Source organism: Sinocyclocheilus rhinocerous, unplaced genomic scaffold, assembly GCF_001515625.1.
Source record: "Sinocyclocheilus rhinocerous isolate Xijiao unplaced genomic scaffold, SAMN03320098_v1.1 scaffold1427, whole genome shotgun sequence".
Classification (NCBI taxonomy): domain Eukaryota; kingdom Metazoa; phylum Chordata; class Actinopteri; order Cypriniformes; family Cyprinidae; genus Sinocyclocheilus; species Sinocyclocheilus rhinocerous.
The window spans coordinates 1276082-1292631 of NW_015632469.1; the positions used below are offsets into that span (position 1 = coordinate 1276082).

The 16550-nt window shown below is 39.4% G+C and overlaps 1 protein-coding gene across 1 annotated transcript in view; it reads right to left on the reverse strand.

Annotated features, from left to right (window-relative positions):
* Positions 1-16550, reverse strand: part of LOC107742470 (serine/threonine-protein kinase 32B) — a 55027-nt gene that overhangs the window by 33105 nt on the left and 5372 nt on the right. The window contains 2 exon segments of the mRNA XM_074560193.1: positions 6080-6253; positions 14890-15041. Of these exon segments, the coding sequence (XP_074416294.1) occupies positions 6080-6253; positions 14890-15041 (326 nt within the window).

The window sequence follows — 16550 nt, forward strand, 5'->3', positions numbered from 1 at the left end:
GTTCGAGGCGGGACTTTTATTTTGACGGCGCTGAGAACGGCAGTGCCTGGGCACACAGTGCTCACATTCTCCCTCTTGTTCGCTGTCGTCGTTCAGTTCTGTCTAATATGGATATAAGTCTATCTAATAATCAGATAGAACTGTTAAACAAAGGAATTAAAATGTATACAATAAGTATTATAACGATTGCTTTTATATTATTAGTAATAGAAAGGCAAACATTATAATACTTTCTTGTTTGCCGTCAGCATTTAGCAAATACACATTTATATCATTTAAACAAATCTTTGAATGACTAATGAACATTTAATTTCACAAAGCTTGCAAACTTAGTCGGATCCAGTTGTGAGATCTTGTGAAGTGTGCATTTGTATCCGGCATGATCGCGTGTTCTCTGCGTGACGGTCGATCCGTGCGAATGTAATGCGGACAGGTGGAGAGTTCAGCTTCACTAGAGATGCGCGATCGACAAACTTTAAACTCGTGATTTCAAATTATGCTGCGCTTTATGCATTTGCCCACTGCCATATTCAGTCCTTAGTCCTTAGGCATAGTCCTTGGTTATATTCATCACAGAGAAGTATATCCTGCTGGACAGAGATGAAGTAATCTCCAGAATTGTTCTAATTCATAATAAGGCTGCTGATGAATTATTACTGTCTGCAGCAATGAGCTCTTTCATTTGTCCTTATTATCTTTCTTCTCATGCGTCAGTCTGGGACGAAAGAACAGCACATTTGTCCAAAATTGTCCAGAAAGTTTGGCTCTTCAGTAAGTGAGATTTATTCCAGATATTCTGGATAAAATAATGAAGTATACAGTATACTGCTGATGTGTGATACATTTAATGTACTAAAGGTATATAAATAAAAAATGTTCACAATACATATGATGTGTCGAAGTCTTACTGTAAATATTTGGGGCTCAAAATCACCCACAGAGGTGTAAAATCTACAGAAAAACCCCACTGTATCATATTTGACACGTACATTTCCAAGGCCTCTAATTTATCAACATAAATTAGATCGAACATTGCATGCAAAACATCTCTGTTACGTACATAACCCTCGTTCCCTGATGGAGGGAACGGAGACATTATGTCGTGACAACATTAGGGGTTTACTCAGGTGCCCCAATCATCTCTGATTTTAAGAGAAAACGCCAATGAAATTTGGCTAGTGGATTTTGCATGCTGAGCCACTCCCCGTGCATTTGACAATAAACGTGGAACACATAACACTATTATACATTTATTTATTTAACACACATACTTATTTACATTTAAAATTTGCACCTAACATAACTGTACATACTAAATTGTCTATTTTGTATATTGTGTTTTTGCTATTTTGCACATTGTCTATTTTGCATATTTGTATATTATTCTTTTTATTATCTGTCTTGTCTTGTCACTGTGATTCTGTCACACTGTGGAGCTTCTGTCACTAAAATAAATTCCTCATATGTGTAAACATACCTGGCAATAAAGCTCATTCTGATTCTGATTCTGAAAACCAGGTCCGGGTGAGCCAGTAAGGCGCAACTAGCAAGACCTGTTCCTCGTCCTCCCTGACCTTGCACAGTGTCTGTGCGAGAAAGCTCACTGGGGGAAATACATACTTGTGTAGAGTCCGGGCCAGCTGTGTGCCAATGCATCCATGCAGAGGAGGGCCTGGGTCAGGGAATAGTATAAAAGGCAGTGGGAGGACTCGTGAGAAGCAAACAGGTCCACCTGAGCTTCCCCGAATCAACTCCAGATCAGCTGGACCGCTTGGGGATGGAGCCGCCATTGTCCAGGGAAAGTAAGCTGTCGTGAGAGTGTGTCGGCCATACAATTGAGCTCGCCCGGAATGTGGACGGCGCGCAGCGACTTCAGCCGCACTGACTGGGCATGCTCGTTGGTGATCAAAGCGCCATCATACTCATCGAGTCTAACTCCATACCGAGAAAAGAGATTTTCTGCACAGGGGAGAGCTTGCTCTTTTCCCAGTTGATACGAAGCCCCAGTTGGCTGAGGTGCTGGATTACCAGGTCACCCCTGTGATCGCACAACTGTTCTCACGACTGGGCCATGATGAGCCAGTCGTCAAGATAGTTGAGGATCCTGATGCCCACTTCCCATAACGCGGCAATGGCTGTAAAACTCCGACTCCATCTTGGCTGGAGGGACAGGCTCGATTGCATCCTTCGTCAGTAGGACAGCAATCTCCTAGTGCAGGACAGGGGCATCTCGAGCTGCCACCAAAGTCTATTGGCACACATCTATTGGTGAGGGGGGGGTCACCTGGTGAACTGAATCGCATAGCTGAGTCGAACTGTCCGAATGAGCCAACGGGATGGGTTTGGCAGCACAAGCCACGCCTCCAAGCTCAATGTGAGTGGCACCAAAGCGACAATCGACATACCCGCAGAGGTGCAGCGTTGGGAAGTCGTGCTGGATGGCACAGAAGGCATCACGTCCTGGCTCATGACATCGTCTTCCCGAGGGACCGCGCCGTAACTTTAGCTGCCAAGTCAGTCGTCCGTGCGCAGCTCCTGCATCAACCTCGGGTCGGTACTACCCTCGTGCATTCGTTTAAGTGCCTTGGCTTGGTGGACCTGCAGGATAGCCATGGCATGCAGGGCAGAGGTGGCTTGGCCCGCAGCACTGTAAGCTTTGGCAGTGAGAGCCGCCGACAGCTTACAGGCTTTGGACAGGAGACGCGGACAGTCTGGGACGAAAGAACAGCACATTTGTCCAAAATTGTCCAGAAAGTTTGGCTCTTCAGTAAGTGAGATTTATTCCAGATATTCTGGATAAAATAATGAAGTATACAGTATACTGCTGATGTGTGATACATTTAATGTACTAAAGGTATATAAATAAAAAATGTTCACAATACATATGATGTGTCGAAGTCTTACTGTAAATATTTGGGGCTCAAAATCACCCACAGAGGTGTAAAATCTACAGAAAAACCCCACTGTATCATATTTGACACGTACATTTCCAAGGCCTCTAATTTATCAACATAAATTAGATCGAACATTGCATGCAAAACATCTCTGTTACGTACATAACCCTCGTTCCCTGATGGAGGGAACGGAGACATTATGTCGTGACAACATTAGGGGTTTACTCAGGTGCCCCAATCATCTCTGATTTTAAGAGAAAACGCCAATGAAATTTGGCTAGTGGATTTTGCATGCTGAGCCACTCCCCGTGCATTTGACAATAAACGTGGAACACATAACACTATTATACATTTATTTATTTAACACACATACTTATTTACATTTAAAATTTGCACCTAACATAACTGTACATACTAAATTGTCTATTTTGTATATTGTGTTTTTGCTATTTTGCACATTGTCTATTTTGCATATTTGTATATTATTCTTTTTATTATCTGTCTTGTCTTGTCACTGTGATTCTGTCACACTGTGGAGCTTCTGTCACTAAAATAAATTCCTCATATGTGTAAACATACCTGGCAATAAAGCTCATTCTGATTCTGATTCTGAAAACCAGGTCCGGGTGAGCCAGTAAGGCGCAACTAGCAAGACCTGTTCCTCGTCCTCCCTGACCTTGCACAGTGTCTGTGCGAGAAAGCTCACTGGGGGAAATACATACTTGTGTAGAGTCCGGGCCAGCTGTGTGCCAATGCATCCATGCAGAGGAGGGCCTGGGTCAGGGAATAGTATAAAAGGCAGTGGGAGGACTCGTGAGAAGCAAACAGGTCCACCTGAGCTTCCCCGAATCAACTCCAGATCAGCTGGACCGCTTGGGGATGGAGCCGCCATTGTCCAGGGAAAGTAAGCTGTCGTGAGAGTGTGTCGGCCATACAATTGAGCTCGCCCGGAATGTGGACGGCGCGCAGCGACTTCAGCCGCACTGACTGGGCATGCTCGTTGGTGATCAAAGCGCCATCATACTCATCGAGTCTAACTCCATACCGAGAAAAGAGATTTTCTGCACAGGGGAGAGCTTGCTCTTTTCCCAGTTGATACGAAGCCCCAGTTGGCTGAGGTGCTGGATTACCAGGTCACCCCTGTGATCGCACAACTGTTCTCACGACTGGGCCATGATGAGCCAGTCGTCAAGATAGTTGAGGATCCTGATGCCCACTTCCCATAACGCGGCAATGGCTGTAAAACTCCGACTCCATCTTGGCTGGAGGGACAGGCTCGATTGCATCCTTCGTCAGTAGGACAGCAATCTCCTAGTGCAGGACAGGGGCATCTCGAGCTGCCACCAAAGTCTATTGGCACACATCTATTGGTGAGGGGGGGGTCACCTGGTGAACTGAATCGCATAGCTGAGTCGAACTGTCCGAATGAGCCAACGGGATGGGTTTGGCAGCACAAGCCACGCCTCCAAGCTCAATGTGAGTGGCACCAAAGCGACAATCGACATACCCGCAGAGGTGCAGCGTTGGGAAGTCGTGCTGGATGGCACAGAAGGCATCACGTCCTGGCTCATGACATCGTCTTCCCGAGGGACCGCGCCGTAACTTTAGCTGCCAAGTCAGTCGTCCGTGCGCAGCTCCTGCATCAACCTCGGGTCGGTACTACCCTCGTGCATTCGTTTAAGTGCCTTGGCTTGGTGGACCTGCAGGATAGCCATGGCATGCAGGGCAGAGGTGGCTTGGCCCGCAGCACTGTAAGCTTTGGCAGTGAGAGCCACCGTCAGCTTACAGGCTTTGGACGGGAGACGAGGACGATTCCTCCAAGTGGCTGCGTTTTGCGGGCACAGGTGCACCGCAACTGCTCTCCCCACCTGGGGAATGTCCATGTACCCCCTAGCCACCATAAAAAGGGCCATCCACGACTTCGTTACTTCCTCATGCGCCTCCGGGAAGAAAGGAACTGGGGCAGAACGCGGTCGTGAGCCACGCCCTGCATCGAGAAACCAGTTGTCCAGCCAAAAGGGCTCGGGACTGGGTGGCGTGCACACCTCCAGCCCGATACTCACGGCTGCTTGGGCAAGCATGGCCGTCAACTCCAGGTCCGATTCGGCGGTGGCAACAACACCCGAGAGGGGCAGCTCCGACGAATCTTCATCCTCGGAGGACGATAGCCCATCCCCCGATGCTGCTATCAACATCTGATTCTCAAGCGGTGCACCGAATGAAATGCTGTGGCCACCGTGAAGCAGGCCAGCAGAATCATCCGGGAGCCGCACAGGACAAGCGCTGCGGGAAGAGTAAGCGGTCCGTGGGGGCTGGCGAACACGAACACGTCTTCAGCATGCTGTACGCTCAGACATGGAAGACAACGCTCGTGGCCATCATCAGACAGGAAATGACCACAACCAAGAGAACATGGACAGCGCGAAAAGCAGAGACTAGACATCTTTAAAAAGACGCGAGTCGTTTTGCACTTTTAGTTGAAGTGCCCAGGGGAATCACTGAAAGGGACACCGCTGTTTGCGCCGTACCCCCAACCAGAACAGCTCTCCGACACACAGCAGATGAAAGGCTTTGTGGAGTATAACAGCTTTCATACAACTACTCGGCTCCGAAGCAAAAATCTGAATGAGTGGATGCACCTGTCGTCTATTTATACCCGTATGCACAGGGAGTGGCTCAGCATGCAAAATCCACAAGCCAAATTTCATTGCCGTTTTCTCTTAAAATCAGAGATGATTGGGGCTCCCGAGTAAACCCCTAATGTCGTCACGACATAACTCGTAGTGACTGACAGATAGGGAACCTGATGTACACAATCTACTACATGCCTTCTGTCGTCTGATTGAGAGTTTATGTTTTTTTAAAAGGACTTTTGTTATAATTGTACAAACATCCATCTTCAGCTCAGGTCTTTTTGCTGTCAAATCTTTACAGATTTTTATCAAGCAAACGTAAGAATTTGTGTGTGTGTGTGTGTGTGCATACATATAAATCGTATTATTTGGTAATAAGATTGTCTATTGTCTGTATCTGTATAAGCAAACCAGGCCACACACAGAGAACAGTACAGTACATCAGCATCTAACATTGCTTGTGCATGAGACTTTTTATTTTTATTTTTATTATTTGTGCCTTTTTGCTTTGATTGTATCACTGGATGTGTAAAAGCTTCATGCAGTTATTACCTGTGGATGATGCGTTTGTTGCGCAGGTAGTGCAGAGCGAGGGCGATTTCACACACGTAGTGCTTGACTGTGCTCTCTGTAAAGTGCACGTTCTGCTGTAGATGATAACGCAGATCTCCTCCCAGCAGCAGGTCAACTACCATGAACATGTCCTCCTCATCTTGAAACGAGTACCTGCGTTAGACAAATGATGACAGTGAGTTCTCATCTTTCTTCATAATACGCATTAATTTACACGTCTAATTTGGAGTCTTTCACATGTATTTGTTTGACGTGCAATATGAAGATGGCTATTTTAGTAGGATTACTGGTAGCTTAACGGCTATTTTAGTACAACCGATACACCTGCTTTTTAATGCAAATTTCTGCTCAGCCAATCATGAGGTGGCAACTCAATCCCTGTTGGGGTAGAAATGCGATCTAAGTGACATTGTGGAATGATTGTTGGTGGCAGTCGAGGTGGTTTGAGTATCTCAGGAACAGCTGATCTGGGATTTTCACGCACTGTAAACAGTCTTGAGTTTACAGCAAATGCAGAAAAACAAAAAAACATCCAGGGAGCGACAGTTCTGTGGCTGAAAAGGCCTTGTTAATGAGAGAGGTCAAAAGAGAATCACCAGGCTGGCAAGAGCACAACAATATACATATTATATAATAACCATGTAAGAGCTCTGAGCCTATTGGCTATTTAAAGGAATAGTTCAGCCCAAAAATGAGAATTTGAATATTTACTCCCCCTCAGGTCATTCGAGATTAGGATGAGTTTGTTATCAGCTGTTTGGACTCTCATTCTGACGGCACCCATTCACTGCAGAGGATCTATTGGTGAGCAAGTGATGGAATGACACATTTCTCCAAATATGATGAAGAAACAAAATACATCTTGGATGGACTGAGGGGGCGTAAGTTTTGTCTCACCCAAATTTCCAGCTTCAATATAAAATGTCAACAAAGGAAAGAAAACTGTGCTTGTTGAGCTATTTTGTGGGGTCAGAAAGCCAAAGAAAGTGAAAGTACAGAACCTCAGTCATAGAAAAGCACTGAAGTTGTTTTCCAGTTTGTTTGTTTCAGAGAAAGATCTCCCACTGGCAGGTCTGAGCTTGTTCTGCTTGTGCCCTCAGTAACCCATCGGTCAATCAATGTCTGACACTCTCAAGAGCTCTACATCAGCAAACACTCATTTTACTCTCATTTGAAAAACCATTCAGCAAAGCAGCATTGATTTTACATACTTGCTGCCTGCTGATGTGCCCTTCCATTCATATTTGAAAAATGACTCTCTCACAGCTTTACATAAACTAAAGACAGGTTTGTCTCGTCATTGTGCTGGAACCCAGGCAAACAAACAAGCAAAGAAACAAACACACACACACACACACCCACACGCATGTTTTAAAGTCTCTTCTGCTCATCAAGGCTTCATTTATTTGATAAAAAATAGAGAAAAAAACAGCAATATTATGAAATATTATTACAATTTAAAATAGCTGTTTTCTATTTTCATATATTTTAAAATATAATTTATTTCTGTGATGCGCAGCTGTATTTTCAGCATCATTACTCCAGTCTTCAGTGTCACATGATCCTTCAGAAATCATTCTAATATGCTGATTTATTATCAATGTTGGAAACAGTTGTGCTGCTTAATATTTTTTGGAACCTGTGATACTGTTTTCAGGATTCTTTGATGAATAAAAAAGAACAGCATTTATTCAAAGTAGAAATCTTTTCTAACAATAAGTCTATCACTTTTTATCAATTCAACATTGCTGAATAAAATACTAATTTTTTCAAAAGAAGAAAGACAAATATTACTGACCCTAAGCTTTTGAACGGTAGTGTATATTGTTACAAAAGTTTTCTATTTTTAATAAATGCTGTTCTTTTTTACCTTTTACTCATCAAAGAATCCTTTTCATGTTTTTTAACACATTTACAGTTTTTTCAACTGCTTACACACATTTTCAAAACTTTGCTTCTTTTTATTTTTTTATTCACACAAATCCAAGAATTGCACACACAAAATGCAAAATGCCTAACATCGCATGCAAAATGAAGCACTGCATTAAAAATATCAAACACCTTTGCCATAATATTACAGTTTTTCTGAATTGCTAAAACACATTTCTTGAAACCATCACTGATTTTCTCAAAACCTTAAACACAAATCCAAATACTCAAACTAAATTCACGAAACCTCTGACTCTTCCATCAAAATCAAACAATCACTGCAAAACCATTTCACTTGCACTCAAAATCAACCGGTGCACTCATATCACACATGCATGAGTCAATACAATAAACACTACAGAGCATTCATTAGACACTACAGAGAAAAATGAACAACACAGCATCCAGAACATTACATAAAAAAAGTATATTGTATTGAGTAAACAATTTTGCGATTCTGTAAAAACGTATAGTAATTGCACTGAGTAAGGTGAATATATTGTAAAGGCCTATACTGTAAGAATAGTATTGTGCTGAATATTGAATAGTACTGAATGTTTGTATATATTCAGCACTTGGATACTGCAAAAATACTGCAGTCCAACTGCAAAGGCCAAAAAGGTCAAATAAAACTCTAAATGAATAGCATGTTACAGTACACTCAAATACTGTAAGTTGTGCAATTGTAAAATCTGGGTCAATGAGAGATTCATTCTGTCTCTGCATCATGTCTTTGTGCTTGAGTCCGGCCTGAGGACTTAGTCCACATCACAAGTAATGTTGTCTTTTTTGCTAGACAAAGAGAATAAGTCAAAGTCTGAGAATTAGTGTATGGTTTTGCAGATGTGTGCTTCTGCTGTTTGAGTGTCAGCTTTCAGAAACTGTGTGACAAGTAAAGATTGTGTGTGCAAGCAGCTGAAAAAAAACTGCAAGTACACAAATCTTTCATGTTTCTTAAGATACTTAAGTACAAGTTTAGAAGTGCACTTTTAATAGTGGCAACTGAAAAGTGCTACTTCAAGTTTTAAGTTCAAGTTTTAATAAACATTTGGCATGCTTTAAAGAAATACACTTATTTTGATGTTCACTAACATACTAAAAGCACATGTACTTCAGTACGTGATTATAATTTTAACTAGTTGTTTGTAAACATTACATTCAATTTGCACTTAAGTCTATTAAGTACTTTTATTAAAAGTACAGTATGCTGAAGTATACTTCTTTTTCACGAGGGTGTAGTTAATATTCATGAAGGACAGCAGACATCTCAGCTGCGGAAGTGGACGTTCTCAATGCAGGAATTAATGTAGGAGAACAGAAAAGCCTTTTTAAGCATTCCTGCTTTATTTTGATCCCTGGAAATGTCCATCTGTCAGAGACTGAACTCAACACGTCTGCTGTGTGGACACAAATAGAACAGCCTGAGGCTTTGTGAGCAACATAGCAACAATCTGCAGATGTTCTCATATCACTGCTTAATGTTTCAAGAGACCCGCGTGAGTCATCTAAGTGAACCTGCTAAACCATATACGTCACAGTGAAATACACTGCATCTCAGAATTTATAAGAAGACTCTACATTGTAAAATATTAAAATATTAATATGATGTTATTTTAGACAGCTGACATTAAAACATTGCTGGTCACCATCAAAATAAATCGATAGGAAACTACTTTTATACTCGGGTGTATATATATATATGGCTTTGGCCTGTGGGATTGTTTTGCCCTTTTTTGTAATTTGGCAAGCAAAAATTAACAGTTTCTCTTATTGTTTGATTTTTAGAAAAATCAACAATCCACACAATTTGAGAAACCATACATATGTCATATGCATCACACAAACAGAGCAGGAGGAGTTACCGGCCTAAACAGAGCCCAGCTTGTTACTGAAATGAGCCAGAAGGATGTGTATAAAAAGCTCGTAGTTGCAGAAAAGCAATAGATAAAAGAAGAAAACACATTGGCGGAAACTAGACTGCTTAACATGCTGTCTATTGCTCTCTTAATAAAATAAACAACTTCTGGAATGGATAACTCTCTACTTGGCAGGAAAACACTTTTTAATGAAGTACTATATAAATAAAAATATCAAATAAAGCAATAAGCCCCAAGAAGCTGTGGTTTACAGTGAATTTATAACAGCTAAGGGGCGTTGTTAGGCACGACGCAAAGCTTTTATAAAACGGTTGTTCCATATACGTAGTAAGGTTTCACAAAATAAAACAGAGCATATTTTGTAACAGTAAGCTATAAATGGCCATTATATTGAGCTTTTCTTTGGATAGATGGCAAATCTGTCAAAGATGTACTGTTGCTCATTTAGTTACTTCTGTTTTCTTTTCTTTCTTTTTTTAAGTTGAAGTTGTAGTTATTTACTTATTTTGTTATTTTGATGTCTATATACAGTGTATGCATAATTATTAGACAAGAAGATATTCTGATCATATTTTTCCCCAAGCACATTTCACCAATTCCAAACCACACCAGTCTTAATAAGTACTATTAGTATATGATTATTTATAAGTGATATATAATTGTTAACGAGGACTGAAAGTGAAAAATGCCTTATATTCAGATGTGCATAATAGCAAAATTAAGCCGTGACCATTAAAAAAAAAAAAAAAAAAGCCCCAATAAGAATTTCTTGTCCAACTGGTCACATCTTAATTTTGCTATTTCTATAGTAGTGCATGCTTCTCATGGAGATTTATTAATTTCTGACTTTTCCGTGTGAGTAAAATCTATTTTTTTTGGCCTATTTCACCTGTAAAAGAAAACCTGCTTAATATGATTATAAGGCGTTTTCTACTTCCCGCTCTCATTAACAATTATATATCACTTATAAATGATTTTGTGCAAAATGAATAGTAGTTATTAAGATTTATGTGGTTTAGAATTGATAAAACATGCTTGGAAAAAATATCAGAATATTGACTTGACCTAAAAATCATGCACATGCTGTAGTTTTATACTTTTAGTTGATTTAGTGTTAGTTATAATACTGCAAATATTGAAAATAAATATTGAAAATGTTGAAATAAGTTTTTTATTATTGAATTTTATTTTAGTTCATATCTGAAACGGTTTTGGTTTATGGTGTTAGTTTCAATTAACAATAATAGTAACACTTTTAGGGTCTCTTAGTTGCTTATTAGCATGCATATTACTAGAATATTAGCCTTTTATTAGTACTAATTAAGCACATATTAATGCCTTATTCTACATCCCTAATCCTACCCAATACCTAAACTTAACAACTACCTTGCTAACTATTAATAAGCAGCAAATTAGGAGTTTATTGAGGGAAAAGTCAATAGTGAATAAGTGTTCCCTATTCTAAAGTGTTACCGAAAATTTATGCTTGGCAAATACAAACAAAAGGTTTTAACTTTGGCATGCATTTTTTTTATCCTCTAATGACCTTTTGAGGCGTTTGATTCGTATTTGAGGGCATCACTGAGATCCTGCACTACAGCAGAAGCACACATCTAATAAATGACTGATGACAAGGAAAAGGCATGGCATGAAAACCTGCTTAGGATGCCACCGTGACTCGTGTCACATCGATTTTAAACTGCGCTTTGATTGACAGGCTTTATTTGTCCGATGTCAAAGAGGGACCAAATTACAGCGCGGTGCTGAGAAAGCGTAAGGCGTGAGCCCACTTCGTTAAGCTATACTTCCTGCACAAGCACACTGCTGGCAAAAGAGTGATTCACCTTGAGCGCATTTAGGGCCTCTTAGAACCAGTTTAAAACTGTGAATGGCATAATACAATCAGAATACGTCTACACATGTGTGCTAATAAGGCTTTCAGATGTTCAATTCAACTTTCGCCACAAGCAGAAGAGTTTCAGGCAAACACACTCCACGTGAGACAGAAGGTAGTGTGAGAGCTCTTTTCTTTAAAAATAAAGACGGTTGTAGTCTCAGCTAGAGCCTGTCTACATCTCATTAAAAGTAATAAGGCTTTCTATTTAAGTTGTAATGCAAAGACTAGTGCTATATCTGAATGCTGCACAGATAATTAATTGAAACGGTTGTCTACTGCCAATTCTTTTACTGCAGCGGTTAATGATAAAAACTATGGTTGCAAATGGTTTCCCAAAACCGTATTTGCAACAAACATTCGTAAAGAGCATTGCATAAGTGCGTGATTGGAACCGCAGCTCTCGATCTGTGGTTAATAGCATAGTTTCTTGTAAGAAAAACATGTGAACTTTAATTAATTCATAATATTAATAAATTATATTAATAAGCAAGCTAACATGCAGTTCATTCTAGATTCCATTCTACATCTTTTAGTTTGTCAAATTAATTTTAAAGTGCCATTTTTCGTTTTTAATGTCATTAAAGGGATAGTTCACCCAAGAATGAAAATGTGATGTTTATCTGCTTACCCCCAGGGCATCCAAGATGTAGGTGACTTTGTTTCTTCAGTAGAACACATTTGATGATTTTTAACTCCAGCCGTTGCAGTCTGTATTGTTGAAAAAACACGATTCAAACAACAGATGTGCAATGAAGTTACTATGGTTTTGGGAAACAGAGGAGACAACAGTTTGGAGAATTGATGGATGGATTTTGGTTTCATTTGACAGAAAAATACAATAAGAATTCTTACTTCACATAAAGAAGATGAAAACTTTTTTTTTTTTTTTGGATTGTGACAAAGTTAAAGTTCAGCCACAAAATGAAAATTATGTCATTATTTAGACATCTTCAAGTTGCTGTGTGAGTTTCTTTGGTAATACTTTAGTTTGGGGACCAATTCTCACTATTAACTAGTTGCTTATTAGCATGCATATTATAAGAATATTGGCTATTTATTAGTACTTATAAAGCACATATTAGCACCTTATTCTGCATGAACATATTTTAGATCATTTAATCCACCCCATATACCTAAACTTAACAACTACCTTACTAACGTAATAAGCAGCAAATTGAGGCAGAAGTCATGGTTAATAGTTAGTTAACATTGGTTCCCAAACTAAAGTGTGACTGTTTCATTCCTCTGTTGAACACAATAGAAGATATTCTGAAGAATGTTGCCAGTAGCCATTGATTTCCATGGCATGGAAAAAATACTATAGAAGTCAATGGCTACCATCAACTGTTTGGTTACCAGCATTCTTCAAAATATCTTCTTTTGAGTTCAGTGCAAAAAAGAAACTCATACAGGTTTGGAACAACATGAGGGTGAGTAAATGATGACAGAATTTTCCTTTTTGGGTGAACTATCCCTTTAAGTGCACTGTACCCCCTTTGAATTCATTCTGTAATTCAGATTTTTATTGATATAGGCTTTCTTAATCAAAACTCTAGCCCTGTAAATCATAATTTGTATGAAAAGGAATAAAAGTTGTCAAGAGTTTTACTGCCTCTAGTGTTGATTTCAACTGGAAACTGCAGCGATTTGTACATATAGGTGCGTTTTTTTGTGTGTTTTTTGTTTTGTTTTGTTTTGCAGGAATGTAGGTAGAGGCATGTATTTCCAATGAGCCTGGGTAGGTTTTATTTTATTAGTTTTACATTTGAATGTACTAAAATAAAGTTAATAAACTTCAAAATTAAGTTAATTGGTTTTCCTTTTGTACTACACAAATGCTAATTGCATCTAACTTGAAATATTTAGAAAACTAACTGATTTTTTCATGTATGAATACATTTTAATCCATCCTTTGAAGTTAATAAAATACTGAAATGAATAACCTAATTAGTTTATACTCAATATTTCAGGTTAAGTGCATACGTGTAGTACAAATTCAAATCTAAATATTAATCTTAAGCCCCGTTCACACCAAGAACGATAACTATAAACTTAGTTAAACGATAACTTTAAATTCTTGAGCTCGTTACAGCAGGATAGATTCTGATTGGCTGTCAGTGTTTTATCGTTCATCAGCTGGAAAAAAATCGTTTTGAAAATGATTCCAACTATATCGTTCCTCTGTATCGTTATCGTTATAGTTGTGGTGTGAACTATGCTATTCTTTAATATTGAGAACGATTTTTAGAACTATATCTTTATCGTTATCTTTATAGTTATCGTGCTTGGTGTGAACGCGCCTTTAGAGCATATTAGCTTGAAAACTCATGTAACTGATTACACAATTTTTGGGGGCTAACTTATTACACTGCATTTTACACATTTACTTGATTTGACCTTTCACACACAAATCAGTCAATTACATTTATATTTTAGATTCATATATGTCATACTTAGGTTTAATGATGATGAGTGTTGATATATTGGATAGATACTAAAACATGACAATGAAAATGTTACGTGTAAATGTTACTGTATAAATACTGGTAACTCATATTGATAAAACAGAGTCCTGTTATGAGTTATGTTGTGTGTGAATCGAATGAGGGAACAATTTGCTGAAATAAAGCAGTGAACAGCATGAAAAGCTTTCTAGATGTGAAGTGTGCTCATATCTCTAGTATTCAGCTCCATTCATTTGTGAAGCTAAAAGCATCCTGACAGTGACTGCACTGTTTTGTCCCATATCCGTCTCTAAATTTCATGCTTCGGCTGTTACCAATTTTATGCCCCATCTCCCACCAGGCCGAAAGCTGAACTACAAACTTTCTTGGGCAAAATTGTCCAAACACAAAGACAAAATATTAGTTTGATTCCGCTACCATGTACCTTCAATAAACAGACGATTCAAACACTGCCTCAAATTGTACCCCTGTTGAAAAAACCAGCATATGCTGGTTAGGTGTTTTGACGCTGGGATGCTGGTTTAAGCTGGTCCTTTGCTGGAAACATACCTAACCAGCATATGCTGGTTTTTTCAACAGGGATAGCACTGATGAATCACTTAATGACTTCGAGAAGCTCACCAGAAATTGACCAGGAACGGGTGCTCCAGGTTCTGCGTGATCTGGAGCTCTTTGAAGACATTGCGCACTTCATTGCGCTCCACGCACTTGAGTTTGTTCATATACTTCATGGCGTACATTTTCTTCGTGTCCTTTTTCTGGACAATGCATACCTGAAAAAAAAAAATGGTATGAGCGATCTTTTTGAACAAATCTGAATCCAAGTTTGCTGAGAATATGGGCTCTCAGTTTTTCAGTGGAGTTGGTTCTGGGTTTTCCCCATGCATTTTTCCATTGGATTTTTAACTTTAAAATGACCTAATGAAAAGGTAGTATTAGTAGACATCTAATAAATAGCCTCAATCATTTTTTTTTTTATTTATACAAGATTTAATACTCTACCGTATGGTTGAGCTGTCAGTCCATGGTAAATCTCGATTTAAATTCAGAGAACTATTTCATGAGTTATTTTCCAATAATAAACATTCCTTTAACTTATTAGGTCTTGGATACATTTCATAACCTTCAGGGTCCACAAAGATAAAAAATTGTATTTAAAGTCTGTATAATATATATAGCCGTATGCTATATATGCTGTATGACATGTCTTTTAGAGATATGTTGACTTTTCTTAGCATTCAAAAGCAGCCTAGCCACCGCATTCTGAACTAATTGCAAGCATGAAATAATGGTCTGACAGGACCTCGCATACAAAACATTACAATAGTCCAGATGAGACAAAATAAAGGCAGAGAGTTCGGAGAGAGCTGGTTTTAATCGAGCAATCTGGAAAAAAACAACTCTTAACCACAGCATTAATGTGCTTGTAAAATTTCAGTTCTGGTTCAAACACAACTTCTAGATTCCTTATTTGGTCATTGCAGTAGGCCGACCATGGACCTAAATAAGTGGCAATGTCTGAGCATCCTCTGACGGGACCAAAAATCATAATCTCTGTTTTACTTTGGTTTAACTGAACCAAATTGTGATTCATCCAATTCTTAACGTCTTCCAGACATGCCAAAAGTAAGTTAGAAGCACAGTTCTCTCCAGATTTCAAAGGGAGATAAATTTGTGTATCATCGGCATACAAATGGTAAGACATGAGCCCAGAGGTAGCACGTACAAGGAAAATAAAACAGGGCCAATAACAGAACCCTGAGGAACCCCACAGGTAATAGGAGCTGTTGTTGAAACAAAGTCACCATACTTCACTGAGAATGCTCTATTGGCAAGATAAGATCTTTATGAGAATCACATGGTCTATTGTATCAAGAGATGCACTCAAGTCCAGTAAAATCAGAGCTGCAGAGTTACCTGAATCACTGATTATACAAAGATCATTTACAACTCTCAAAAGTGCAGACTCTGTGCTGTGACCCGCCCTAAAACCCAACTGAAATTTGTCTAAGACATTAACTGGGATAAAACTGCCTTTTCTAAAATCTTTGATATGCATGATAATTTTGAGATGGGACAGTAATTTTTCAGTTCTAGTGGGTCTAATGGCGCTTTTCCACTGCGTGGTATGACTCGGCTCGGCACGGTTTGCATTTCCACTGCAGTTTAGTATCGCTTTAGAGTGGGCGGGATTATTCACATGTCGTTAGTTGCGCCGCCTATACTGCCACGACTCCTGAAAAACATTTTCATTCCGCGTCGCCCCATCAATCTCTCTGGAT